The 26,271-nt window shown below is 37.1% G+C and overlaps 3 protein-coding genes across 6 annotated transcripts; 1 reads left to right on the forward strand and 2 right to left on the reverse strand.

Moving 5' to 3' along the window:
- Nucleotides 1-52: 52 nt before the first annotated feature.
- On the forward strand, nt 53-3,311 carry LOC120006689 (pentatricopeptide repeat-containing protein At5g11310, mitochondrial). Its single transcript, XM_038856823.1, has 2 exons — nt 53-1,138; nt 1,476-3,311. The coding sequence occupies exons 1-2, from the start codon at nt 526-528 to the stop codon at nt 2,702-2,704; spliced, it is 1,842 nt and encodes a 613-aa protein (XP_038712751.1). The 5' UTR covers nt 53-525; the 3' UTR covers nt 2,705-3,311.
- Nucleotides 3,312-3,574: 263 nt separating this feature from the next.
- Nucleotides 3,575-12,028, reverse strand: LOC120006688 (transcriptional corepressor LEUNIG-like). 4 transcript variants are annotated; one of them, XM_038856820.1, is made up of 19 exons: nt 11,893-12,028; nt 11,560-11,673; nt 10,872-10,969; nt 10,627-10,736; nt 9,619-10,026; nt 9,452-9,540; nt 9,112-9,190; nt 8,885-8,960; nt 8,618-8,667; nt 8,077-8,388; nt 7,781-7,975; nt 7,195-7,440; nt 6,969-7,113; nt 6,406-6,515; nt 6,117-6,266; nt 5,564-5,719; nt 5,331-5,447; nt 4,749-4,955; nt 3,575-3,959 (listed from the first exon to the last, which is right to left on the reverse strand). In XM_038856820.1, the coding sequence occupies exons 2-19, from the start codon at nt 11,589-11,591 to the stop codon at nt 3,816-3,818; spliced, it is 2,724 nt and encodes a 907-aa protein (XP_038712748.1). In that variant the 5' UTR covers nt 11,592-11,673; nt 11,893-12,028; the 3' UTR covers nt 3,575-3,815. The 4 variants fall into 4 exon arrangements, with proteins under 4 accessions (XP_038712748.1, XP_038712749.1, XP_038712746.1 ...); XM_038856821.1 differs by lacking the exon at nt 11,893-12,028 and having other exon boundaries at nt 7,195-7,425; nt 11,560-11,807; XM_038856818.1 differs by lacking the exon at nt 11,893-12,028 and having other exon boundaries at nt 11,560-11,806.
- A 4,871-nt stretch (nt 12,029-16,899) lies between these two features.
- LOC120006690 (probable indole-3-pyruvate monooxygenase YUCCA4) lies at nt 16,900-19,125 on the reverse strand. The gene is made up of 4 exons (XM_038856824.1): nt 18,071-19,125; nt 17,712-17,960; nt 17,514-17,636; nt 16,900-17,154 (listed from the first exon to the last, which is right to left on the reverse strand). The coding sequence occupies exons 1-4, from the start codon at nt 18,716-18,718 to the stop codon at nt 16,930-16,932; spliced, it is 1,245 nt and encodes a 414-aa protein (XP_038712752.1). The 5' UTR covers nt 18,719-19,125; the 3' UTR covers nt 16,900-16,929.
- Nucleotides 19,126-26,271: the final 7,146 nt, after the last annotated feature.

Raw genomic sequence — 26,271 nt, forward strand, 5'->3', positions numbered from 1 at the left:
TCACACCTCAACGTAATTTGTAATTGCCAAACGCAAAACTACATCATTATCTCACCTCAACACAGTTTTTTAATTGACGCGCCAAACACTTTTTTTCATTAGAACTCACAGCACAGCACCACAGTTTTAGAACTCACAGCACAGCACCACAGCAGCTGAAAACCCAACACACGCCCAAACACGATGTTCCTCAATAGCTTCTCTCCACTCACCGCTTTTGTTCTCTCCACTGAATACTTCCCGTCAATTCCCGGCTTTGGTTGCCACCGCGACCACCGGGAAACTTAATGCGGTCTCGAGGGCTTTCATCGGGTGAGAAGAAATCCGGTGGTCGGAGAGATATGCCGGCGAAAGAGAGAATTGAACACGACAGAGCATCACTTTCAGTTTTTTGTTTCTTTTTTGCCCAGCCGCATTACCAATTTTGTAATTTCGCGCAAGGTAATTTTGTAAATTTGTCAGCAAAGTTTGGCTCTTTAACATCACTCTCTGAGTGTGGCGTCCCGTAGTTTCCTTGCCCTGCAAATGAACGGTGTCTGTTATTTACGTAAATGCCACAATCTTCGTTCTCTGCCCGCCACCAAACTGACCGCCAGCTGTCTTTTTTCCTCTTCCTCCGTCGCCGACGAATCATGGGTTTCTGTGCCTGGCAACCCACTTATCAAGTGGCCTCAACCTTCAAACGGTCTTCCCTGGGCTCCACCTCCACCACCACCAGCAGCACCACTTACGTCCCCTGAACAAAGCCTGTCGTCAAACCCTAGCCCTAGCTATCAAAAACATGACTTTACCACTCTCTGCTCCCTCCTTAAAGACCCATCTTTACTAGCCGGTCCAACCTTGGAATCCGCGTTGGACAGCACGGGGATTGAACCGGCTTCGGCTCTTTTGGAAGCCGTGTTTGATTATTTCGATTCTTCTCCTAAGTCGCTTCACACCCTGTTTCAATGGGCATTGAAGCAACCGGGGTTTCAATCCTCTCCGGCACTGTTCAATTTGATGATCAATCTGCTTGGGAAAATGAGGGAGTTCGATTCTGCGTGGTCCTTGGTTCTTGACCGGATTGGTACAAATGAGGGGCTCGAGCTGGTTTCGTGCGATACCTTTGTGATTATGATCAGAAGGTATTCCCGCGCAGGTATCCTTTCTTATCTCTGAAGTTTATGCCTTGCCCATTGTTAGAGTGGTTTGAAATATGATGTTACAGTGTAATCAAATTGATTTATTAAAGATAAATGGGGGTTTGAATGCGACTTGAATACACTTCTTTGATTTTATTTTGGGATGAATTCATTCTGAGGCTTGTTGTTAAAATCTGCTATGAGTTTAGATTTTCACAGCTTAAGTTGCTTCCAATGTAAAAGAAAATTCAGCTACACTTGTTTTTCAGACCTATTGCTGATTTTGCAGGCAGTTATGGGTTTTCTTCTTGGCTGTTTGGCTTCTGATCATTTTGTGCTTATACAATTCTGCAGGAATGACACAACCTGCAATTCGAACATTTGAATATGCAAGCACTCTAGATTTAATTCGTAATTCTGATTCGGTGACAAATTTGTTAGAGATTTTGTTGGATTCTCTTTGTAAAGAAGGCCATGTTAGGGTGGCTTCGGAATACTTTGACCGGAAGAAGGAACTTGATCCAAATTGGGTTCCTACAATTCGGGTTTACAATATACTACTGAATGGGTGGTTCAGATCAAGGAAACTAAAACATGCAGAAGGACTTTGGAAGGATATGAGAAATAAGAATGTGACCCCTAATGTTGTCACATATGGTACCATTGTGGAAGGTTACTGTAGGATGCGTCGTGTTGACAAGGCAATGTCATTAGTGCATGAAATGAGGAGGGAAGGAATTGAACCAAATGCTATAGTGTACAATCCAATTATCGATGCTTTAGGGGAATCTGGTAGGTTCAAGGAGGTTTCATGGATGATGGAACGTTTGTCAGTGTGTGTATCTGGACCAACTATTTCGACTTACAATTCTTTGGTGAAGGGCTATTGCAAGGCTGGAGATCTTGTCGGTGCTAGTAAGATCCTTAAGACCATGATTAGTCGGAGTCTCATCCCAACGCCTACAACATATAACTACTTTTTCAGATACTTCTCCAAATTTAGAAAAATTGAGGAGGGGATGAACCTTTATACCAAGATGATCAAATCAGGGCATGGTCCAGATCGGCTGACTTACCATCTTCTGGTGAAGATGTTATGCGAGGAACAGAGATTGGATTTGGCAGTTCAAGTTAGTGTGGAAATGAGATCTAGAGGATATGACATGGACCTAGCTACTGGAACCATGCTGATTCATTTACTTTGTAGAATGCATAAATTGAAGGAGGCTTTTGCAGAGTTTGAGGACATGCTACGGAGGGGTATAGTGCCTCAGTATCTTACTTTCCAGCTATTGAACAATGAACTAAAGCAACAAGGAATGAATGACATGGCACATAAACTATGTGGTTTGATGTCTTCTGTACCTCATCCAACAAACCTGCCCAATACTTATCGTGCCAACGGGGATCCATCACGCACAAGGAGATCATCTATAATGCGAAAAGCTGAAGCAATGTCTGATATATTAAAAACATGTAGAGATCCAAGACAACTTGTTAAGCATACAAGATTGTCTGAGAATCTGGTTTCAAGTGCCAACAGGTTGATAGAGAATATAAAGAAAAGAGTCAAGGAGACGTAAAGTTACAAGCAGTTAAACATTAGTGGCTGAAAACAATATATAGATGGGCTGTGGGTGATAGGGCTGCTGTGGAATCTACATTCAAACCGAGATTTTCCTTTGAGTTTGGGAATAAGTTTGCTGATCTGTTATTCTATTAACGCGAAAGCTTGATCTAACTGTGAAAGTTATAAAAACAAATCATACAAATGGCATCTGCAGTCGACACTGACTTCTGGAGGATCCGGAACATATGAAGAATGCAACAGGAGCTGGACAGTGTTGAAGAAGATTTTGAATAGCATTGGGCTCAGGATTTTATGTGGATTCAAACAGACTTGATGGGTTTAGAGTCGTCTTCTTCTACCATTCAACATTTAGCTCCTTGGAGCTAGATTTAGAGGCTTGGTTTCAATGAAGGCACCAGAAGGTTGTTTCTGATCCATGAAGGGAACTATGTAATGTGGTCTGAGGTAAAAATTATTAATTTTAACTATTTTATGTAGTTAGTCAGTAAGGATGTTGTTTGTTGATTTTTTTAGGTTCCTGCAAAGTGATGTTAATAACGGATAGTTTTGTTTTCTTTTATACTTGCTATAGCTTGTGAATGGTATTCCCAGATCGCATATGGTTGAAAAGAGTCCTTTCAGTAGGTTATAATTTCTTCCTCCTGGTGCTGTATATGTCTGGATCTTACATATTCTTTAAAATTATTCCACCATGAATTGTATGCTTCCCAGTAAAAATTCATCCCGATGCGATCAGCCTCCACCCTCTTTTTCTAGTGCAGATTGTATTGCAGAAGCACTAGAGAGCTGCAAGCAAACTGCCGAGAATCAAACTGGTTTTCCAAACCAAAGCTGGCCATGATCATCATCTGCTTCAGTGACATAATCAAAGACATTCTTAATCAACACAAAAACATACATTGAATCATCGATAAAGCTTTAGCTGGTAACTCCATAAAAGAACAGAGAAAGCAAAGCAGGTACTTAGGTTACATAGGGCGAAATTGAGCAAAACGCAAAAAAAAAAAGATGGTGGAAGTGCGACTGGAATAACCAAACTACAAGGATCTGAGAAATACTAATAACAAACTAATCTTGTATAGTTGCTTGAAGAAGCCATCATATCACTTCCACAGCTTCACGAACTTGTCGTGACTAGCTGAAGCAACCAACCCCGTCACATTTGATACAGCAAGAGCGGCTATCAGTCCATCATGGGCTGCAAGAGTCATAGTCTTGTTCTCCGTCATGTTCCAGAGCTCCAATGACTGCATTCAATACCCAATTCCATAACAGAAAACCAGATTAGTTGAATGTTCATATATCAGAGCCAGCACCCTTGCCAGCCAACAACTAATGACAGAAAATTTCAAAATCAGTTGTAAAGAGACGCATACATCAAGTTAAAAATTATCTGATCTTCTCCGAAATAAAAGCATTTGGTTTATGTGCCCTCAATTTTCTGATCACATTAGTTTGGTCAAGAGGGATGATTCAGTTATACAACCGTTCGGACGAGTAATTAATAGGCCATGAAACTTTATTAATACTAAGATTATACAGATCCCCCATTCTGGTATTGGAAATGCTCCAACTTCGCTGACAAGGCAGTTCAGGAATCTGGCCCCTGAATACCGGCTCAAAAATAAGGGCGGGAAATTACAGGTTTCATGGCACGGATCTCCAGAATCCTGAACACCGGGCTCCCTGTAGTGCTGGAGCAGCAGTTCCCTAGCCTGTTCGGGAACGTATTTGTACCACAGGAGGCAGCCAATTACTAGTATCGGAAGAGTATATGACAGAGATTGATAAAAATCAGCATGTCTTATTAGTCCCATTGCCTCCCTTTTTGGAGGTACTTATTAGACCCGTTGCATCACTTTTATCCATATTGTGAAGCACTACACTATCTTTTAGGGTGCTATCCTTGATGAGAGAGCCAAGACCTTGTTCTGGTGAACCCTTATAGAAAACTAAATCCATCTCAAAGAGAGATTATAACAAAGAAAAAAAATGTAACATAAAATAAGAAACATAAATGAAGTGAAATAGCTTACCTGGTAACATCCAATGACTAGCAGTGAAGGATATGTATGATGGAATACACAAGAGTGGAATTTGTTTCCATTACAACTCAAGTCATGAACACATTCCCCTTCCCTCCCTGATCCAAGTGTCCACACTCTGACTGAGTCCTCACTAACAGATGCCAGAAATTCACCAGTAGGATCCCAGCACACTGAATGAATTGGCTTAGTATGCCCCTAAAATTAAAAATTCAAATGCAGAAGTTTGGGTAAAACATTGAAAGATAAAATAAGAAATGATCTGCAAAAGCATACGAACATAAATCAATATCAACTTTACCAATTAAACACTACCCTGAGTAAATGAAATTTACTGCTAAAGAATTGTCGTTCCTCAGGGAAACAAAGCTTTCATTGCGTTTCCTCCATCTTATCAATGGTATGCAAGGTATTCCTACAAGGTACTCAGACTTACGCAACTTTGCTCTGAGGCTGTTTCAACGGCTTGAACATGTGACTAGGTTACATTGAAGCAAATATGTGCCAAGCAGGATACAGAATCCAGATCCCTGGTATCATTAAGCAGCAGATAAAAAGAGTATGAAAACTGACCTGTAACGAAAGCCGACAAGCTTGTGTCTCCACATCCAATATTGATATAACATTCTCTGCAGCTGCAGCAAGATACCTCCCAAGACGAGGTTGAAATCTCATCTGGGCCGTACCACCCTAATTCATGCAAGAGAGGTCATCATTTAGGAGACTGGAACAATCTGAGAAATACAAAGACGCCACTCCCAAGCGCCACTTTACAATGTAATACTGAACAGTGCTTAAGATTCTACCTTCAGTACTCTTGTACAGCTACCATTGGTAATACTCCAGTACCGAATTTCACCATCCCCATCACAGGAGCAGATAAGGTCATCCTTATTTGGGTGGAAATCTAGCGACATAACAGAAGCAGAATGCCCCGTGAAGGTACGAAGCGAATAACCAGGCTGCATTTAGTCATCCCAAGAGATCAACATTTGGCAAGTTTGGAATAGTTAGGAAGACACAAAAAATGGCTTTCAAACTAAAGTTTTAGTTTTACTTCTGGGATTTAAAAAGCAATAATTTTACAAGATACTCAAGTTTGAGTATATTAAACATGCCCGCACGCCATCACTGAAAACTTCAAGTCGCCCAGATATCTCTATTCAAAGATGTAAGTTTGACTTCAAGTCAACCTTAGGAGCCTAACAACTACCCAAGCAAAAAACTTGACTTTTAAATGATAGATTAACAGGTTTTGTACAGTTTCTGTGAGCAGAACACCATACAAGGACTGACGCAGCAGAAGACAAAATCAGATAAGAAAAGGAGCCAAAGAAAATAGTGACAGTGTTAACTAACATTGTCAGCATCCCAAACCCTAACAGTTTTGTCAAACGAAGATGTTGCAAGTCGTGGCATGCTTGGACTGAAACGGACATCAGTAATTAGTGCTGAATGCTCTTCAAGAGTAGTTTTCGGCTTTAAAGAATCTGTGGACCACAATACTGCCTGCATTCACAAAACCAACGCAAATGCAAATCATGCACAGTTTCTAGGCATTTTGAGAAGTACAAAATAACCCACATTGAATTTTTCATGGGATGACTATTTTTGTTCCTGTATATTAAAAGTGGATTCATGCATTTACCTTTTTATCGTGGCCACCACTAGCAAGCATTTTTCCATCAGATGAGAAATGGCAACAAATAACTTTGCTTGAGCTCGCTCGAAAAGAATTTACTTCCGTAAATGTAAACCCTGAAATAGAAACAAAAAATATGTGCAAGAGTATATCACTCATTTATTTCATGTGGATGGTAATGGAATCGTAATTTATGTTAATGTATATAAAAGAATACTGGAACTCTTGAATGGAAATTTAGAATCGTGTTAATAAGCATGGTTTTCATAATATGATAACAGAATCAAAGGGCAACAGATGAAACTGGAGAGTTTTAGTAACCCTTGCTCCTAAATACAACATACACTTAGCCATCCAAAAGAGGGTTACTGCAAATGCAGAAGCAAGGCCAATGACAAACACAATAACAAACTACTGCTATAAGCACATTCGACAGTATAGTGCCTTGTCCAAGAAGTCCATGCAGCAAGAAGTGACAGACACATCAGCACCACACTGGGGAATATGAAGCTTCCGTGGATATCCCATCTCAAGAATCATGATCAGTACAAATCATTGTAATTACATACCTTTGCTCATATCCATACAGCGACCAATGGTATCTCTAGGATCTGCATCATCATGAGATAAAAAAGACTCAACATTATCTTCAAGAGATCCATCCTCCACAAACCGCTCCATATCAGCCTGCAATGCAAGATCTTTATCATCCCACTGCCAACATGGAATGCAAATGAGAATTTATGCAAGGAATTTTAAATTCCTTTGACCAACACAATGGCATAAGTCACTCACCAACTGATTCGATGGTGATGTGAGAGAGCCAGGGCCATCATTGCCAAACATCATCAATGGCTTGGAAGAGCTACCACTATGCGGCAAAGCAGGGATTGAATGTACATCTCCAGGTGTGTGGGTAGATGGAGTTGATGGTGCTGAGCTAGGGGAAGGTCCCGCAGTGTTAGCAGTCCCTGAGCTATTGGCAGGACCTGATGATGACACTGGTTGTTTTCTCTTTCTCCCAGTCTGGTTTTTCGAAACCTTAAATTCAATTTAGAAAACAATGTTAGAAACCTTTGCCCAAAATTAAAATAATCCACATCTAGTTCAACAACATAGTAACAGCTGTATAACCAATTACGCTAGAGTTTTTGTCCTGCACCCATCCTCTTGTCTAAAGAAGTAAAGCAAATACCCTTAACTAAAATGAAAATTTGTTAATTATTGATTTTTAAAAAACTCCTCGATATGCAGGTTTTGAAAAAAGAATTATAGGATTCTCTTTCCATGCCTATAATGATAATGCGTAAAATATTTTGCTAAGAGCGATGCCAAAGGCTGGCTAGAATAAATCTATTGAAGGAAACCAGAAAACACAGACCTGATCATTTCCTCGAAAGGAGTTTGACATGCTACCATCCATGTTGACAATTCCGGCACCCCCCAATTTATCCTGCTGATGTAGGTTGTGGTTTGAACTTTGGGATTGCTGATTTGAAAGAGCATGCTGCTGAAGCTGCTGAGGATTATTGTTCTGTTGTTGTTGCTGCTGCTGCTGTAACTGAGCCAATTTTAACTGCAGGACAAATGAAGTTTCAGAAGCTTGAGACTTGCAAATTTTATCAGAACAATGTAAAAACATGAGAGATTAAGAAGGAAACACTTAATTGACATAACCTTCATCAATATATCTGTATCTCCACGAGCCAAAAGAGGGCCACCAGCCTGTAAGGGAGATCCAACATTAGGGACCATGTCACCAACAGAATTGGAAAGCCCGTCCTTTCCAAGACCCATATTCCGATTATTGAAAAGCATCCTCAGTCTAGCGTTTTCATTGCTAGCAGATGGTGAAGTTAAATTTTGCTGAGCAAGCATAAGCTGTTGCTGGTGTTGTGGTGTCAACATCTGAAGCTGATGGAAGGGCTGAGGAGCCTGTATAAAAGGTTTTTGCTGCTGAAAAAGCCCAGAACGAAGCTGATCCAGTCCCTAATTAAGTAATATGAAGATCAAACAGTTAACAATTATTCACAGTGAATATTTTTTCCCATGGCAGGAAGAGGGGGTAGAGACGTCAATAATGAGTATTCAGAGTGACAGATGTGTATAAAAAAAGCATTGTTTTTCATGTCTATAAAAAGATAAGCTCTCATGTTTTGATACCAAACAGTTACAGAAAGATGGAGAGTTGGAAACACATATAACAAAGAGAAGTTACCGTGAGTGGCCATCCCTTTAATGTTAAATTGTTACTGCCCTGATTTGATCCTGATATAAAAGATATTTTAGATTACCAACAAGCTCATGTAGAACAAAAATCATGAAATAGCCATTGAAAACTTGAATTAAAACTCTCTTATAAATATAGTCCAGCAGTTCAAAATATAAGGACGGTGCTTTCCAAGCAAAAGGGTTTCATAATCTAGTAAATCAAAGGCAAGCATATCCACATCTTACTAAATTGTGAAATACTACCAAATCATACCAGGGATTCCTATCAGCGATCCTTCTGGTCCTGCAGCTCGGGGATTCAATACCGGATTAATCTCATTCTTTATGTCCTGGCTCAAGGAAAAAAAAACTCAGCACAAACTTGAAAATATGAATGCAAAAGGTAATGAGATCAATAATAAAACAATACAATACTGGAGCAGACCCAAACTAGAAAAGAATGCAAAAGGTAATGAGATCAATAATAAAGCAATACAATACCGGAGAAGACCCTTGCAACTGTGGGTTCCGAGCCTGAACTTGGGGAGACATCCCACCAGCTGTACCATGCAGCACTTGCCTGAAATAAAACAAGAGTAGCTAAAGCCCTTATTAAAGAAGCATTACATGGAAATCACAGATACATTGATATTATAGCGTCTATGTCGGAAATAGATTAACACTGTCAAATGGAGCAAACTTGTACGACTTTCTATATACTTTGATCATGCAGATCTATGTCAACGCTTTTAGCGCAATACTTTTTATTTAGGACTGCCCACAAAGGTCCAAGAAGCTATAATAAAACAGTTAAGTAAACAATTAAATATTAGAGAAGCACCCTGAAGATTGGCCAGTTGTTGCCCCTGGCTTCAATATTGAGGCATGGTTTGGATCCAAAAGTTGGCCGACATTCTCACCAAATCTTTGCTGCAAAAAAAGTTACAATGAGAGTTATAAAAGTTAAAAGAGAAAATTCTTGTAGCTAATCCAAAATAATTCACCCACCTTCATGGCTGCATCATCCAATGAGTCCCTCTGCAGTGGAGGTTTTAATCTCTCCTCATACATCTTAGTAGCCAAGGCATTTGCAGTTCCAGGGTTATGCCGTATGAGAGGGTCATTTCCCACGAGTCCATTTGAATTGCCATTTAGAAGATGAGTCCCATCTCTTCGCTGCTGCAGCTGCTGCTGTTGTAGTTGCTGCGTTTGCTGTTGTGGCTGCTGCGTTTGCTGTTGCTGCTGCTGTTGTTGCTGCTGTTGTTGTTGCTGCTGCTGCTGTTGTTGAGCATGTCTCTGCATGAGAAGCTGTTGCATCTGCAATTGATGATGTTGCTGCTGCTGTTGTTGTTGTTGATGATGTTGTTGCTGTTGTGGTTGTTGCTGCTGCTGTTCCCGCGCCTTAATTAACTGTGTCTGAAAAAGAGCACGCCATCAGCTCCTAAAAGGAACCCCACAACTATACAAATAAGAAACCTGACAAATGCCCTTCTAAGGGTTAGAGCTCCTAGTCCATTAGTAATAGAATAACTGATCACAGAATAAAGATGGCCTGAAGGGAAGATATTGAAACAAATTTATATATATGTGAGGCACGTCATCGTAACTGAATAATAATGCTTCAAATCATTGCTATCTTATTCAGACCAGACTTCAAAAACCAATTAAAAAAGTGTTTCTCTAACAACAAAAAATGTCAATGTGCAATTGCTGGATGATACCATAAACCTAACAAGACAAACCATGGCACAATACATGAACAGAGATAAAAGTAAGAATTTAAGCACTGCAGAAGAAAGAACTTCCAGAATATATCCTCCTAAATTCATTATGGACATTGATATATCTTGTTCAATGAAAAATCCATCTTCAAGTTGCAAGAAGCTTCTTGAGCCAAAGGGTCAAATCCATCATTAACCATAAAGCTTCGTATTACAAATTCGAAATTTCCCAAGCATGAACCATAGAATCTTTCTTTCCAGCAAAGGCATAAGGGAAAACAAATGTTAAACAAACCTCAATGTAAGACGCGGCAACCTCCGAGTGCTTCTCATTAGTCCGCGCAATAAATATATCCCAGAAAACCGACCACCATTCAAAGAGAAAACCTCCAGGTGCATCAATAGCTGGAAACCCATGTTCAAATAACAAAACAACAGAAATATTGTATATACTTAAAAGTGAAACAAGAAGAAAGGAAAAAAGAATTTCAGCTAAAAGGAGTTGAACTTTCTAAGGCCATTAGCAAAGAGTATACTCACCAACAGGATCAGATGATACTTTTCCTTCAGCTTGAAAAGCCTGAGCAGAAGCCTTCAAGTCCCTCTTTACTAAATAATCGTGGATGTACACATCCAACCTGTTGTTTGTTTTAAATGCATACAAGAGAATATTGCAGAGTCATGCCGATAAGCAATGAAAGTCCACAAGCAATCACATGGGAAAAAAAAAAAAAAGAGTACCAACACTGCAGAAACAAACCCTAAAATTCCAGAAACCAAATTGCTAAAGTTGGAAACTTTGGCAACACAATAACGAAAAATAAATGTAGTTGATACAACAGTTCCTTCGTAAAAGCGAGAGAATCACAGAAGGCCTTCAGGGAAAACATTGAGATAATAGACACAAAAAGCACCCGTATATGCCAGAGTAAGAACTAGAAACAATAATGAACAATTCATCAAAAATGCCTTTTCCACCGATTCAAACCCCAAAAAACACAAGTAAAATACAAACCCTAACATTGAAGCATATGAGTTTATTAAACGGCTGAAAAGAACAAAACTTGAATCCGAACAATAACAAGTAATATTCAGGAATCCCACACACTCAGTAACCAAATCAAAACACGAAACAGCGAAATAACAGGTAACGAAAGAAAATTTAAAAGAAAATGGAAACCCAGATAAGAAAACTTCAAGACGAAGAGTGAAACGAGAGAAGACTTACATTTTATCGGCTTCCCAATTAGTTTGGGACATATTCTTGAATCCAAGGAGCACACAGAAGCACTTGAAAGCAATGACAGTTTTAAGTTCTTGTTTCTGCAGTCTTTCCCTTCAACTTTATAAATTGAAAGTCAGAATTGGAGGAGTGAGAAACTTTTCAGAACCGAAAACCACAGAGAGAGAGAGAGATGAGTCTACAGTCAGAGAGAGAGAAGAATCTATGTGGAAGAATAGAAGGCCTCAAATTTAGCAAATCAAAATATAATAAAAACCATACATGAACTAGTGAATAGAGAAATAAAAGAGAGCCATCAACCATGGATAGAGAGATTACCTGCAAACCAGAAAATATTTTTTCCGACTTTTTATTTTTATTTTTGGAGACTGGAATTCTTTATTGCGTAGCTTTGGTGGACTGAGTTCCTGTTGCAATCATAATGGCTTTCTCCGTCAAATTTACGAGAAAACCTCTCAGATCTTGTCAAATTTTCAGACCAAGCCCCTGCGTCATCGCAAGATTTAGAATGAAATGACTATAATAGCCTTGGATGTTGGAGTAATTACCCTCGACTCCGTTCCTGAAGGATTGATTTGGAAAATCAGGGCACTTAACGTATTTCATTACTTTTTCATGTGGGTGCTTATATTTCACTATATTTATAAGTAGGACCCCTAATTTTTATATTTACAATTGTGCCTTTAAACTTCTATAAATCACTTGTGCCCCACACAATAATTAAGGTTATAATTATTTTTAAGAGTATAAAAAACACCTGTTCAATATTCATCCAATGATTAATGCTAATTATTAATAAATATTGAAACTATTTTTATTTAAAATCCTATTGCTTTGCACTATCAATCTTTCTATGACAATTTTTTTAAGCATGTCGTTTTATCATGTTTCACAATATAATTTGTTGTTTTCTTTTCCTTGTGAGTTTTTATTGCTTTTTTCATTTATTTTTTGGTTCCATTTTGTTATAGGGGATATGTGGTAATGTCTAAAAAGATGATGTGTCTAGTAAAAAAAGAAACAAAATATTTGTTTCTCGTAATCAATAACTATAAATCCCTCACATTAACAGTAACATTATAGCCAATAAATGGAAATAAATCATCCTCACAAACACATTTTTGCTAAAATCAAAATATTACATCACAGTCATATATAATGAAAAAATTAACTATTAGGTTTGCCACTTCCTTCCAAATTGGGTTATTGGATTGGATACAATGAACCAAAACTATTGAATTTTAAGAACCACGAATAGCTCAGGTGACACTCACGTGTGTGGTATTTCATAAAGGTCTCGAGTTCGAGGCTTCCCATCTCTTTTCCCTGTATTAAAAAAAATGAACGTTAGGAACTAATAGGAGATGAAGAGTGTTTTAATTGCTTGTCAAATAACAAGTTTTTTTATCGTGGGAATCTCTCAAATGTAATTTTCTTTGAGCCGACCTTGACGGAATAAATCCCAAATCCGTGAAACGTTTAATTCGATACTTTGAATCCGCATGTGTGGAAAGAGATTACAACACTTGTGCTATGCAACAACAATCTTCATTGATGAAGCATTTTTCACGTTGCGACTTTCAATGGTCACTAAATCATACACCATGTATCCAATAATAATAGCCATTGATATTAATAAATAATGAGAAAATAACCATTCAATTAAACCCATTTACCTTTGACTGTTTTTTGCTTACTTTTTTAGTTGTTTGACCGAACAAAACATGTTTTGTGATTGACTATTTTTAAAGAAAAACATTGACCCTAAATTTGTTCTCATTCGAGAGCACCATCACTTGTGGCCGATTGATTACAAGGCCTTTTAGCAAAAGCCCAAGACTCCTCGGCCCGGTAGTCCATAAGAGGCCAACGCTTTGTGGCCCATCTGTCTTAAATATTGTTACTCGGACCGTTTTCTTATAACCCCGTATGGGCTTAGCTAAGCTTATATGAGCCCACATATATGCGGATCTAAACTACCTAGTCCGGTAATAGGCCCAACAAGGAAAATTAATGTAGAGGGATGAGGGATCTGGTGAATCTCTGTATGGTCCTTCTCACTGGAATAACGTTCCAGGGGTTACGTAAGCCAAAGCTTCGATATATGGCATTCAAAATGTATGTGCATATATATGTCAGATAATCACAATCTGCATAAGAGAATGTTACAACTTTGTCTTTGTACTACTTAGAATACATGTGAATGTGTCGTCTTAATTACGTAAAAAATAAATTAAAATTCCCAAATCAATACATACATATATCTATATATATGTGTATATCTTAGGTTGTACCCAAAAAAAAAAGTGACCAATTAACAAAAAACAACACCATATAAATTTATCTTTTAAATATTCAATATGAATTTAAATTCAAATACTCAGTGCATCATCCGCACAGTATAAAGTCTCTCTCATACCAATTAATTACTTCATTCATGGTTCAATTAAGGATGACTCAAGAATTTGTCCATATGTCCCTAAATTGGAGCAGAGAAAGTTTTGTCATTGTGTAGTCTTTCTCAACTACTGTAATATATATTGGCTATGTCTAACACGATGACATATCAATGCATGCATGGCAAATAAACATAAAACAATGTGTCAATCTCCAACTTATTTCATGCCCTAAATAAGATTTCAACTCTACATACATATATATATATATATATGTGTGTATTGATGTACATAACATGATGTGATGTCTCATTTTCATATACAGTGTGTCAGTCCAATTGAGGCCAAGTGGACCCAAAATCAGAATCTCAGATGACGAGGAAGGTATTCTTCTGGATCGACTCTGTTTTTCTTTACATTTTATATATGCATATGAATAATGACGTCATTATCCCATCAGTGTCAAAGAAGAATTTCAAGAAAATAACAAAAAACCAGGAGGACATACGGTATATTGGCATGCATGCATGGCCTCAACTACCATATGATCATTGATCAGAGGAGATGCAGTCTATGATCGGTACAGTTGCATGCCATGTCATGCCAACCTATACTTACATATATACCGAAGCCTCTCAGTTACTCTCAGAGCCCATTCCACGTCAAGCACGTATCAACCACGCGCCTTCACAAAGAAAGACAAAATGGAGTGTTTTGACGATTCCGCCCTAACACGCCCCGAGGGAGAGGGTGAAGGGATAGAGGAATGATGACATCAGGCGTGAGGGCATAAAAAGGATACGTACGGAGTGAACCTATCGAGAGAGAGAGATGGGGTTACCTTATTACATAAACATTACCATCTGCCTCAGACGTATACAGAGAGTCCTATGGTTCCTGGAGTCTGCGAGAAAAAGTGTCAGTCAGAGTCGATGATATATATAATATCCCGGCGAGAGAGAAAGATCGAAGAGCCAAAAAAGAGTGACGTAAGGCGCATGCATGGAAGCGTGTGATGTGAATTTCGAATTGAATGCAAATCCAAGCTATAGCTCAAACTTGGACTTTTCCTTTCCCTTTCTCTCAAATGGATGTTGTCTTATATATGGCGGCAGAGAGAGACGACGGGTTTTGGGGTATCGAGGGCATCAGACGACCTGTCAATCCATCCATCTGATTGCTTCGTACAAATTCTGTCAGAGCCCCATCATTATCTCAATTATCGGCCACACAAACACACTCTCATTCTATACATACACATTGTTTACAACCAACTCTTACGTGGTATTTGCATATAAATCAAACTATTACTATATGCGTAACTAGTATAAATCCTATCGTCAAGTAGTATGTAAATCCCTTTGGTTAGGAAAGATACGCATTTCCCCTAACAGACCGAAATAACCAAAATAATTTATCAATTAATCAGTTATTTTCATATCAAAAAATCCAAAAAAAAAATAGTTAATGTTGAAGATGACTAATGAGTGCACGCTAATTAGTGATACCGGCCCAAGTTGCTTAGATCATTATTAGGGATCCTCTCTCTAGGTAGTGATTTCAACAAAACGTCTAACCCAGGTCAGCATAACGTCAACGCTGGTAAGTCATTTTTTTGGAGGCTCCTGCGTCAATTTGACTAAGATTTTGTAACCCTCTTAGGCTCTTAATTAGGACTTTTAACTGGGGATGACAAAATTTTGTTCAATTCGGATTATCGAATCTATTCAATTGATATTAAATCAAGTTTGAACATAAATTATATTTCCGAAATATATTTAGGTTCAAACACAAAATTTGATCAATTTAAAATCGATGGGTCTAAACACATAAATCATATTTGGTTTACTTGTCTAGGCCTTAACCCATATTAGATTATTGTCTAGATTTAAATTAATTAGGGTTTGATCTATTAAATATGTTTGAAAATCCAATTTAAGTTAGGGTTTAGACATATTAATATTTCGTAAACACGTGATGTCCGAGCCATAACCGACTCGAAGTCGATTTTTTTTTATCACCCCTACTTCTAACACAATGTTGTTAATTGAAATACCGAAAGTAGCCTGCTAAAAGCGCTGTACGATGTTACTCAACAATAGGCAAAAAGACACAGAATTGCTTAAAAGCTAAAACGGTTTTAACTTCCAAAGGACAAAATCCACGACCAACAGTACTTTAATTACCAGAATCAGATAATGTTGAGCAGCTTATTGTCATGTTCGTTGTTCACAAAACTAAATTCTTTTTATAAGTAGATCTTTTGCTACTTCATTTTTTCTCCTCCCTTAAATGCATGAACACTTCCAATTTTTGTTATAATTTAAAGAAAACGAGAGAGGTGAGAAGAAATCGATCGAGGTGAGAAGAAAGAGGTAAGAAAAAGAATAATGACATTAGAGAGATTTGACATAATCTATTTGAAGTATTGTTCATGTTATGGGTCCAAGGCCTATCTGGTTGTCCTTCAAAAAGTATCTCGAGTATTTGGGATTGGACTCGTACCAAATCGATGTAGACTTGTCACGAGTATTTAACACTTATATCCACAAATTAATAATTGCTTTGAAGTTTAAACACATATAGTCAAACTATTCACAATTAAGTCAGTCAAAGATTTAAGAAGATTTGCTAATGAGTTACATAGGTGGATTGGCTATACCATGCTCTACTTGGATGTCTTGTGATTAACGTGTTAATATTTTTTTATTTCAACCATAATTTTTCGAAATTGGGGATCTAATATTCAATGTAAAACTAATAACACATTCATTTTTAAGATTTTTTTTTATTTTATTATATACAAAAGACAAACATACAAGGTTAAAAGTGGAAATGTAAAACCCCTACCAAAATTGCTACATTTACAAAGAACCATAAGAGGGGCAAAAGGGGAAAAATAAAATGATAAGCAAGCCCTCCAAGAGATGCAAATCTAATCTAAAGTTATCCGACTCCTTTATTCATGTTTTCTAAGTAGGATAACATGGGAATTACAATTGTTATTCAAGTCCTGAATTGTCCTCCACTGCTCCGCAATATCCTCAGCAATTTTAACGGCGTAAGAGGCCGTTCCCAGAATTCCCCTTCCCGTGAATCCAATCGAGTAAACTCCGTTCTCTCCTTTCCAACCGTGAGGAAACGGCGTCCTTGGCAGACCTTCTTTTGTGAAAAAATCACAACCCTGTATTACAATATCAGTAATAAAGGTTAATCAGGGTATAATACAGCAAATATAGGAGAAATACAGAACAAAAGTTAAGGGCCTGTTTGAGTTACATAATAGAAAATAGACACACTCATACATTTTTTTCCCACACTTAAAAAACAGCGAAAAAAGACGATATAACCAAACAAATCCCAACTGATTTTACTCTTTTTTTTGCATGGAGAAAAGAGTAAATTTGTAGTGTTGTGCCCTGTATATATGCATATGTGAAGACCATTGTCCAAGACAAGAAAGTGATAGGTGATTTATAATAAGATCGAACAAAAAATCTACAAATGAGGCAAACAGGGAGATCATAGACTCATAGTCTCTACCTTGAGCCAAGTAGGTACATTGCTTCTGTAACCAGTTGCTAAGATTATTGAATCAAATTCCATCTCTTGCCCATCTATAAATTTGGCTCCATTTCTTGTTATCTCCTTCACACCTTCCGCAACCTAAAACCCGAACAATGATTAGCAAAAACCCTACACAAAATAGTACCAAAAATGTGATTCCTTTACTGGGTTTACCTTAATTTTGCCGGATCTTATTTGTGAGAGTGCACCAACATCAAGCACTGGAGTCTTTCCGGTGACATTTTTGAGCTCAATCGGGCCTGTTTTCGGTCGCCGGAGACCTAATTCGTCTGTGTTGCCCAATATGAAATTAGACATCAAGAGAAGGAACTTGTCAACTAGTTTCAATGGTAGCCACTTCAAAAGAGACATAGCTACCCCAAACGTCGAAACTCCAAACATCTCTCTCGGTAAAACATGCACCTGGAGATCAAAATCAACAGAATTAGAGAGAAAATCAAACATACCCAAATCACTGAAACCACAAATTATAACACTAATTATGGTTAATTTTATGATTAAAGTGGACTTACAGTGTTTCTAACAACCATGTGTGGGATGGCATTGTATCTACAGAGGTCTAATCCAACTTCCATACCAGAATTTCCACACCCAATAACCAAAACCTTCTGGTTCTTGAACTCAAAACCAGACTTATACATACTTGTATGCAAAACAGGGACTTTGAAGTTGTCAATACCAGGAATTTCAGGAATCACAGGCTCTGCATTCTCTCCGGTAGCTACAATAAGCCACTTTGAAATGTACTCGCAATCTTGAGTCTGAACCCTCCAAAACCCACTAGAATGATCAAACGCAGCCTTTTCAACAGATTGATTGAATCTTGGTTTGATTGAGAAGTGCAGAGCATAGGACTCCATGTACGAGATGAACTGGCGCTTTGTGGGGTACTTGGGGAAATTCGTAGGGAAACCCAGAAGAGGAAGTTCACAGAAGTGCTTTGGGAGGTGGAGTTTGAGGCGATCGTATGTCCTGTGTTGCCATAGAGAGGCTATGCAATCACTCTTTTCAAGAATCAATGAAGGGACTCCATTTTCAGATAAACAAGCAGAGGCTGCTAGACCAGATGGTCCAGCACCTACTATGATAGGCCCATGGACCCAAACACAGAAATTTGGTTGCAACAAGTCATGGTCTTCTCTACAAGAACAAGAACCCATATTGAAAATTCAAAAAAGAAATCAAAGAAACACCAGATTGGGAAACCCTTTTGGCTCCTCTGTTTCTTGGTTCTTACACTCTGTAAAACCTCAGTCCTTTATAAAGAAAGAGAGGAAAAGCCAAGAAAGAGAGTCAATGATAAGGGCGAATCAGTGGTTATCGTGGTGGTGGTGTGTGTAGAGTGCGTTTGTTTTAAATGCATAGAAAGCAGAGATGGAAAAGAAAAAAAAAACAAACGAAAAACAGAGAGAGGGTTTTATGAGAAGTGAAAGGTGGAGAGATAGAGAGAGAGAGAAGGGAAGTTAATGGAGGCGTGAATGTTAAGGAAAGGATTTGGTTCTATTTCTCAAGGTTGTTTTCTTCTCTGTGTGCGGAAGAGGGGGAGAGTGTCTTTATGGGGGTTGGATTGAAGAAGTTATTGTAGTTGTAGGCAACGGTGAGGCAAAGGAGGAGGTATAAATACATTAATATGAGGCTTTTAATATTTCTTGGTTTGTTTTTAGGATCACAAATCCCACTTGCGCCAATGTAATTGTCGGTATACGCGCATTCAAAGAATTTAGAATAAATGGCGGTTTTGTTTGTTTTCTGTTTTGCGTGTTTCTATATTTTTACGAAAATGAATTTTTTTCGTTCTCTGTTTCTAAATAGTTTTCAAGTTATTTTATGTTTCTCATATTTTCCAAAATGAACAATCAACCGTTTTCTCGATGTTGTTTTATGTTTTTTAAAACATAACTACCACACATATCCAATTTAAATGTATACAAAAGGATGATAATATTTTGCACTCGCGTAATGTGAATAAATGACAGAGTTAGTCGCTTGCGAAATGCATGGAATGAATATAGGAAGTTAGATACGTAGAGTTACTATAAGCCACCATGTCGGAGATTGTCAAGTGGGGAGAAAGCAAGGAAGCAACAACATACTCCGTTTGCCTAGGTACAAAGTCTTCGGTTTGATAATGTGTTCCTACCATGCGGCAAACCCGGCAACATTGACTCCATTTGGTGGAGTGATTACTCTAACTTAAAAATTTCACCAAATGGTTTAAATATGTTAGCAATTACGCTAGCGCGCATGCAATTCAAAATTAGAAACTCCTAAATGAAGTTTATTTTTACAGTTACGCTAGCGTACAATCTTCTACACCTATTTTTGTCCTCGACATCTTATAAACTAGCTTTTTTTTTCAATTATAAACTCTACGAAAAGTCATTTATGTGCTTGCGAGCTTAGTTTTGTACTTTCTTTGATTAATTAATTAATCAATGTCTCTATATAGCCTGAGCTAAACCAACCCCTGTAATGAAGGGTTTGTGATAATTGTCTTGGATTATAGTTCTAGACCAGGAATTGGTGTCACATAATCATACCTAGTACTTACACGTGCTATAGCAATGATCATTAATTAGAGAGCTTTGTCATGAGTTATTTAAAACATCATTAATTAATAGATTAATTAACCTGTGAGAAGGTGGAGGAGGTTGAAGAGTAGGTGTAATTCTGCGCCGTCAACATTCTGATCAATTATGAATTATCCCATGCATGCATTTTATTATCATTCCCACATGTTTTATAGGTACGCTAATTGAGCTTTAAGGCTGTTTGTATATATGTTTGGTGACTAATTCTATATCCTTTTTTTAGGTGATCGGGTGTTTTTGATGATCAATATACTTATGTGTACGATTCGGATAATTCTACTCGATCTCCTAATTAAACAGATTAGTAAACACATAATAGATTACATATTTTATGTATAGAATTCATAATATATAATATTGAGTAATTTGGTTAGTAGCTAGACACATTGACACAATATTCAAGCCCTATCTTTACAATAATATTATCTTAGTCCAAACACATCTAAGATATTGTTCGTTTTGGATTACGAACCCGCACGATTTGTTTTTCAAGAATCGTCGTCATTGATACTTAATTAAGTTTAGAAAACGCGTCTCCGTTATGATAGGAGTTGGGAAGATACCAGACAGAATAAAGTATTTGGACGATGTCAGTTAATGATTGTATATTGATATAAAGAGATATGTAGCTATATGGAGGGTGACAAAATCTAGACTACAAGCAGAATATCTATAGATAGGATCTTCATGAAATATATTTACATATAGTTGGAACCCATGTATTATTGTAGATCCTATAGATACGATCTTCATTTCGAATCTAGCTTATTTGGCTTGGCCTGGATCTGCAAACAATACATATAGCCTAGTGATGATAAAGTTTATACATATAGTTCTCCTCCTCTCATTAACTTTTTTGAACTTTATTGATCACACGTACAGTAAGGTCGACTTTAATCAACAACACACTCCCAACACATTAGGAGGCGTGCCTTTAGAACAAAGAAACTGTACGTAGTTTGGTCCTGAACTCTTTCTTCTACGCCTGACCACGAGGAAGAAAGAATGAGAGGTCAAGGATCAACAGTTGGAGGCAGGCCAATAACACTGCGAGCCTCAAGTAAATATGGGCGGTTCGATCCCCTGCGGATTGGTCTGAGTATGGCTCAAAGAACCTACACGAATTGCTTCACGTGGCAACGTACAGCTAGATGGGGTGATCACACCACACCACACCACACCACGTAGCTCAAAAGCACTTGTGCATGTGTGTGTTTTTTTTCTAGAAGTGATAGGGATCTCAGTTATCACAGTAAAAGATCTGTCACTCTCTCATTTAATCATCAAGTTTTATGGGCATATGCACTTATATCAATCAATCAAATGACAAGATTCACTATTAGGATTATAGAGATGTTTTTTATTGAGATTCCCAACATTTTTGGTTTTTTTTCTCTCTAGTGCCCCAGTCCATCTAGTGGGAATCCGGGAATCCAATACAATGTCAATGATTGCATGTTAGGATTATTTCCAATTTGCCTGGCTTTAGAAGATTCTTTTACAGCCAAAAGCCACAACAATATTATATATATATTTATATAATAATAATGAAAACACACCACCGTTTCATGCAATATATAAATCTTAAGGCTTGATTGCCCCCACGTTGTTTTTTCGGCTTCGAATGATTAGTGGGACTAGCCTAATAGGTTAACTAGTTAATCTCACATTAGACAAATTAGGTCGAACTGATTAAATATTACTATGTGTATATACACACACACACTGCATCATGTGTTATCTTGCCACTCTTAACTTTAAAAAAATTTCTACTGATTACAGGATCGCATGCGGCGAAACATGTTATCAGAATGATTAAAGAGTGATTAGAATATCTGTTAACAAAAAGTAAATACGTACGGATGTAAGTTTTTCAACCAAGCATAAGTTTTTTTTTTTTTTTTTTTTATATAGCTATAGCTGTTTGTGAGCATGTAATGATGCCATTTTAGTGCGTTAAGTTTGTAAAAGTATGGGGAAAAATAGAGCTTGGAATAATGATTAATTTCAATCCATAAAGTGAGATTTGTAGGATTTCATGTAATTAGGTTGGTAACTAGTTATATAATCAAGCTAGCTAAGAAATTAATTAAAAAAAAGTACTGAAGCATCGGCAAGGTTACAAGCTGATTAGGGAACTTATACAACAAATAGGTTTTATCTACCAAAATAATTGTATACAAAAAATAAACCCAATCGCCGAATTACCACTTTGCCATTGTAGTGCCTATTCTTGCTCGAATGGCCCAGCCTCAATTAAGCCTCCGCCTATGGCCCTGCGGATACAGAGAGGTGGAAGACAGAGGAGAGCCATAACATGTACGGACACATATTATCACAGGTCACAGTCTCCTTACCTGAATCATGATGTCACGTGACCTAATCCCACCGTCACACTGGGCCACTCACGTGGCACTGACTCAAATTCCTTTCATTCAATAGAATCTTTGAGGAAAAAAAAAAAGTTACAACCCTGACTGTGAAATGACCACAACCACCCTGACAACATTGACGATGATGGAGGTGACCTTGGACATTTTGTATGAGGATTGGCGTACGTTGATATGACACGGGTCGAGGGTGTTTTCGCCTATTAACTTAATAAGTGCCACGCGTTGCGAACCCCTTTGGGTCTTTTGGTCTCGTTATGGAAAGATTTGACAGAAGATTTAAGTTACAAAAATGATATGTGTTTATAATTTTGATATTCATAATTGTCCATAATCTAAGTGATACGAGGAGAAGTGTCAGTGATAATTTAATACAAAATAATTCCTCTTATTTTTCTCATGTCATGTAGATTATGGAAATCAAAATTATAGACATATAATGTTTCTATTTAAGCTATCAATTTGAAAGTTTGCCTAAGATTGAATTTGAACCGTTGGCTTGAGAGGGGCATCACACATTTACACCGCCTCCAAGGTGAATCCAACGGATGTGGATGTGTTAGGGGGTAAAAAATTGACTTTTCAATGATGAATTGATGACGTGGTTGATTGGCATTGCTAATTAGATGTTGTTCTGTGCACGGATACTATCTTCATTACTCTGGCAATGTACTATCGATTTTGTGGTCTCCAAAGTTATGACATCACATGAATTTTTGATTTCGCCTGACGTACATTGCTATGAATCCACCAAAATAAATTGTATTGTATTTTGATATTTTGTATGGTGATTTTGGCTTATTGTAGTGGGTCGGACGATCCAGCTACAAGAGAACTCAAAACGAAAAATGTGTTTCCTTTTTTCGTTCTTTATTTGGTCTTAAGAATGTTGCTATTAATTAAGAATGAATGAGTATCCTTCTCAAACCCTTAATATCCGTCATGGCAGCTAATTAATGCGTTACCCTTATTGAACAAGGTTCTATAGTGGCACAACGACCATGGATGCCAAAAGCATCCTAGGAGTGATCTCTCAATTTTTGTTTCTATAGGGTGAAGACCATATGGTTGGTTCATGAATTTTTCTTATTTTTGTCGTATTTTGCTCAAAAGGTTGAAGGAGATAGTGCATATATAACGCTATTGACCAATTTGATCCTCACATACACTAGGCATTCTTACCTTCTAAAGGATTAAAGTATCAAACAAAGAAGATTACATAGAGATCGAGACATATGTCAAAATATCAACCTATTATTAATATAGTAGGTAGAAGCCTATAACATTGAGATTGGCCAAGAGGGAAAAAAAAGTGTAATACAAATTCTAGGAAACCATTGATGAAGATGGCGTGTTTATAACTACTAGTGATTCTCCATCCACAAGGCCCCATGGTTTGAAGGATAGACTGATACATATATGAATACACACATATATATATTGTATAGGTGTCATGAGTAGTGAGACGACCATTAATGCAGATTGTAATAATTGACATATTTTTGGTTTAATATACTCTTTAATGGAATAAATTATTGATCATTGAAATATATATATACACAAACGCATATAGAGTCTCAGATATTTTTTTAGGTAGACCTATATACTATAAGGCTGCAACTAGCATATGCATGCCTTTAAAGTTGGCGATACTATTCTAGCTATGTTAATTACAGTTTGAACATATACATCTATATATATATATATATATATATATATATATCGAACTGTTTGACATTGTTTCTCGGTTTTTTTTGTGCCATCATATATTAAAGTGCCTCTGGACAAATCATTTGTCCACGTTTTTTTGTCTCATATTGTTAAAAACATCAAGGTTTAATTTGTGCGCTAATTTTGCAGAAATTTTTGATTTTTTTTTGAGCACATGCGTGAACCCATTCAAAAGAGATGGATTAATACATAACATGAGATGTTTATATAGGCAAAAATAAATTCCAGGGTCAGCAGTCAGTCTGGTTCCATGGTACGAGAGATATATATAGACACACAAACATATAAAATCCTAACATAACCAAACACACCCAATATATATAAAATCATTGATGCAGCGTGTTGGATGGCAGGAAGCATTGTCCATATCTGCCTTTTGTCTTGATTAATGTGGGTGGGGGTACCCTATATATATAGGACATTATTCCAATGGACCCAAGAAGACCTAATACTAGTACTATACAAAGTTGCATGCTTGAGATCTCTATTACGTGCACTTTATCAGAAATTCAACCCCACTGTTGATGCGATGCTTGAATTAAGTCAGTGTGTGGTTGTTGTCTCCTCGTTCTACGACTACCAACTAATATTTATTATTATGTATCGTTTTTCAATGATTCCTCTCATTATGCCATTATATATGTATCGATGATCTCCCTCCCACTTGCATTAACACTTTCTCTTAAAAATGAGAATCACATCGTATAAATTTGTTATTTAAACATGCGATATAGGTCTAAATTCTGGCCGTTACGTTGGCAAGCATAGAAGTTTCTCATCCGACGACATAATAAATTGTACATAAGCCAAACGCATGGCCACAAATATATTACTCAAAGTTGAAATCGAACATAGAATCTTTTGAATCCATACGATTTAAGTAAAACAAAAACCTAACTTGGATTTTCTAATATTACTTTTGTGATGAGAGAATCTTAATGGGATCATGAACCATATATATAAAGTGAACTTTGTATAGAACCCTAGCTAAGAATCTAACTACCTTGAAAACGACACACACATATATATAAAATGAAATTGTACAACTTCTTTATGGGGTATCTCTGATCAAATAATTCTCCATCTAATATGTCAAGACATCTCATGAAAGACAACTTTAGGTATACGTGGATGAAACATTGATCCAATTTTTATCATGTCTACAGGATTGGAGAGTGATAGATTTTATGGATTCACTATTAGGGACAATATTACAAACGAGTCTTTCTAGCTGGATTAATTTAATTAGCCGAGAGCCAGCGCATGCAATGTGCACGGAAAGTGTCAATAAAAATATAAATTTTAAATTTTAACAAATATTATGTATAAACTTTTTTTTGAATAATATGATATATTAAGAGAATTATAATCAAATTAATATTATCATTTATAAACAAATATTATCATCTATATGTTTATAGAATACAAATACAATTACCATACAAATCACGTAAATTTTCAGCTTTTTTAGTTAGAAGATAGTATTATTGTCTCATGCAATGTGACACCGCGTATAAGAGGTACAAACATTTGAGTTTTGTTAAAGTAAAAATTATAACAAAACTAGTATTACCACGTATATGTTTATAGAATCAAAATACAATTATCATACAAATCAGATAAATTTTCTGTTTTTTTTTTCCCCGGAATAAGATATTCTTATTGTCTTATGCAACTTGATTCTTATTTCCACGCATAAGGTAACCCTTTGGATTGTGTTTTGTTTGGGTTGTATGTGATTGGCAAGGGAGCATGGGCTGGATTCTCTGCCCAATTGAGAGATCCAAGGACATGTTCAGTTAAAACAATTGGGCTAACTTATAAGCTCAAGCCCAGTTCTATATAATAAAGGCGTCTAAAGTGAGGCCCAACTGTGGCAAGAGTATCGTGTAAAAACAATTGGGCTAACTTATAAGCTCAAGCCCAGTTCTATATAATAAAGGCCTCTGAAGTGAGGCCCAACTGTGGCAAGAGTATCGTGCAATCCAATTTTACGCTTAA

Source organism: Tripterygium wilfordii, chromosome 9, assembly GCF_013401445.1.
Source record: "Tripterygium wilfordii isolate XIE 37 chromosome 9, ASM1340144v1, whole genome shotgun sequence".
Taxonomy (NCBI): domain Eukaryota; kingdom Viridiplantae; phylum Streptophyta; class Magnoliopsida; order Celastrales; family Celastraceae; genus Tripterygium; species Tripterygium wilfordii.

Coding starts and splice junctions, on each gene's coding strand:
- LOC120006690 (XM_038856824.1), bottom strand. CDS start 18,718: ATGGGTTCTTGTTCTTGTAGAGAAGACCATGACTTGTTGCAACCAAAT. Junction 17,961..18,070: donor ACATGGTTGTTAGAAACACT/GTAAGTCCACTT, acceptor TTTGATCTCCAG/GTGCATGTTTTACCGAGAGA. Junction 17,155..17,513: donor ATGTACCTACTTGGCTCAAG/GTAGAGACTATG, acceptor ATTGTAATACAG/GGTTGTGATTTTTTCACAAA.
- LOC120006688 (XM_038856820.1), bottom strand. CDS start 11,591: ATGTCCCAAACTAATTGGGAAGCCGATAAAAT. Junction 7,441..7,780: donor CCTTTCGAGGAAATGATCAG/GTCTGTGTTTTC, acceptor ATTGAATTTAAG/GTTTCGAAAAACCAGACTGG. Junction 6,267..6,405: donor GTGGTGGCCACGATAAAAAG/GTAAATGCATGA, acceptor TTGTGAATGCAG/GCAGTATTGTGGTCCACAGA.
- LOC120006689 (XM_038856823.1), top strand. CDS start 526: ATGAACGGTGTCTGTTATTTACGTAAATGCCACAATCTTCGTTCTCTG. Junction 1,139..1,475: donor CAGAAGGTATTCCCGCGCAG/GTATCCTTTCTT, acceptor ACAATTCTGCAG/GAATGACACAACCTGCAATT.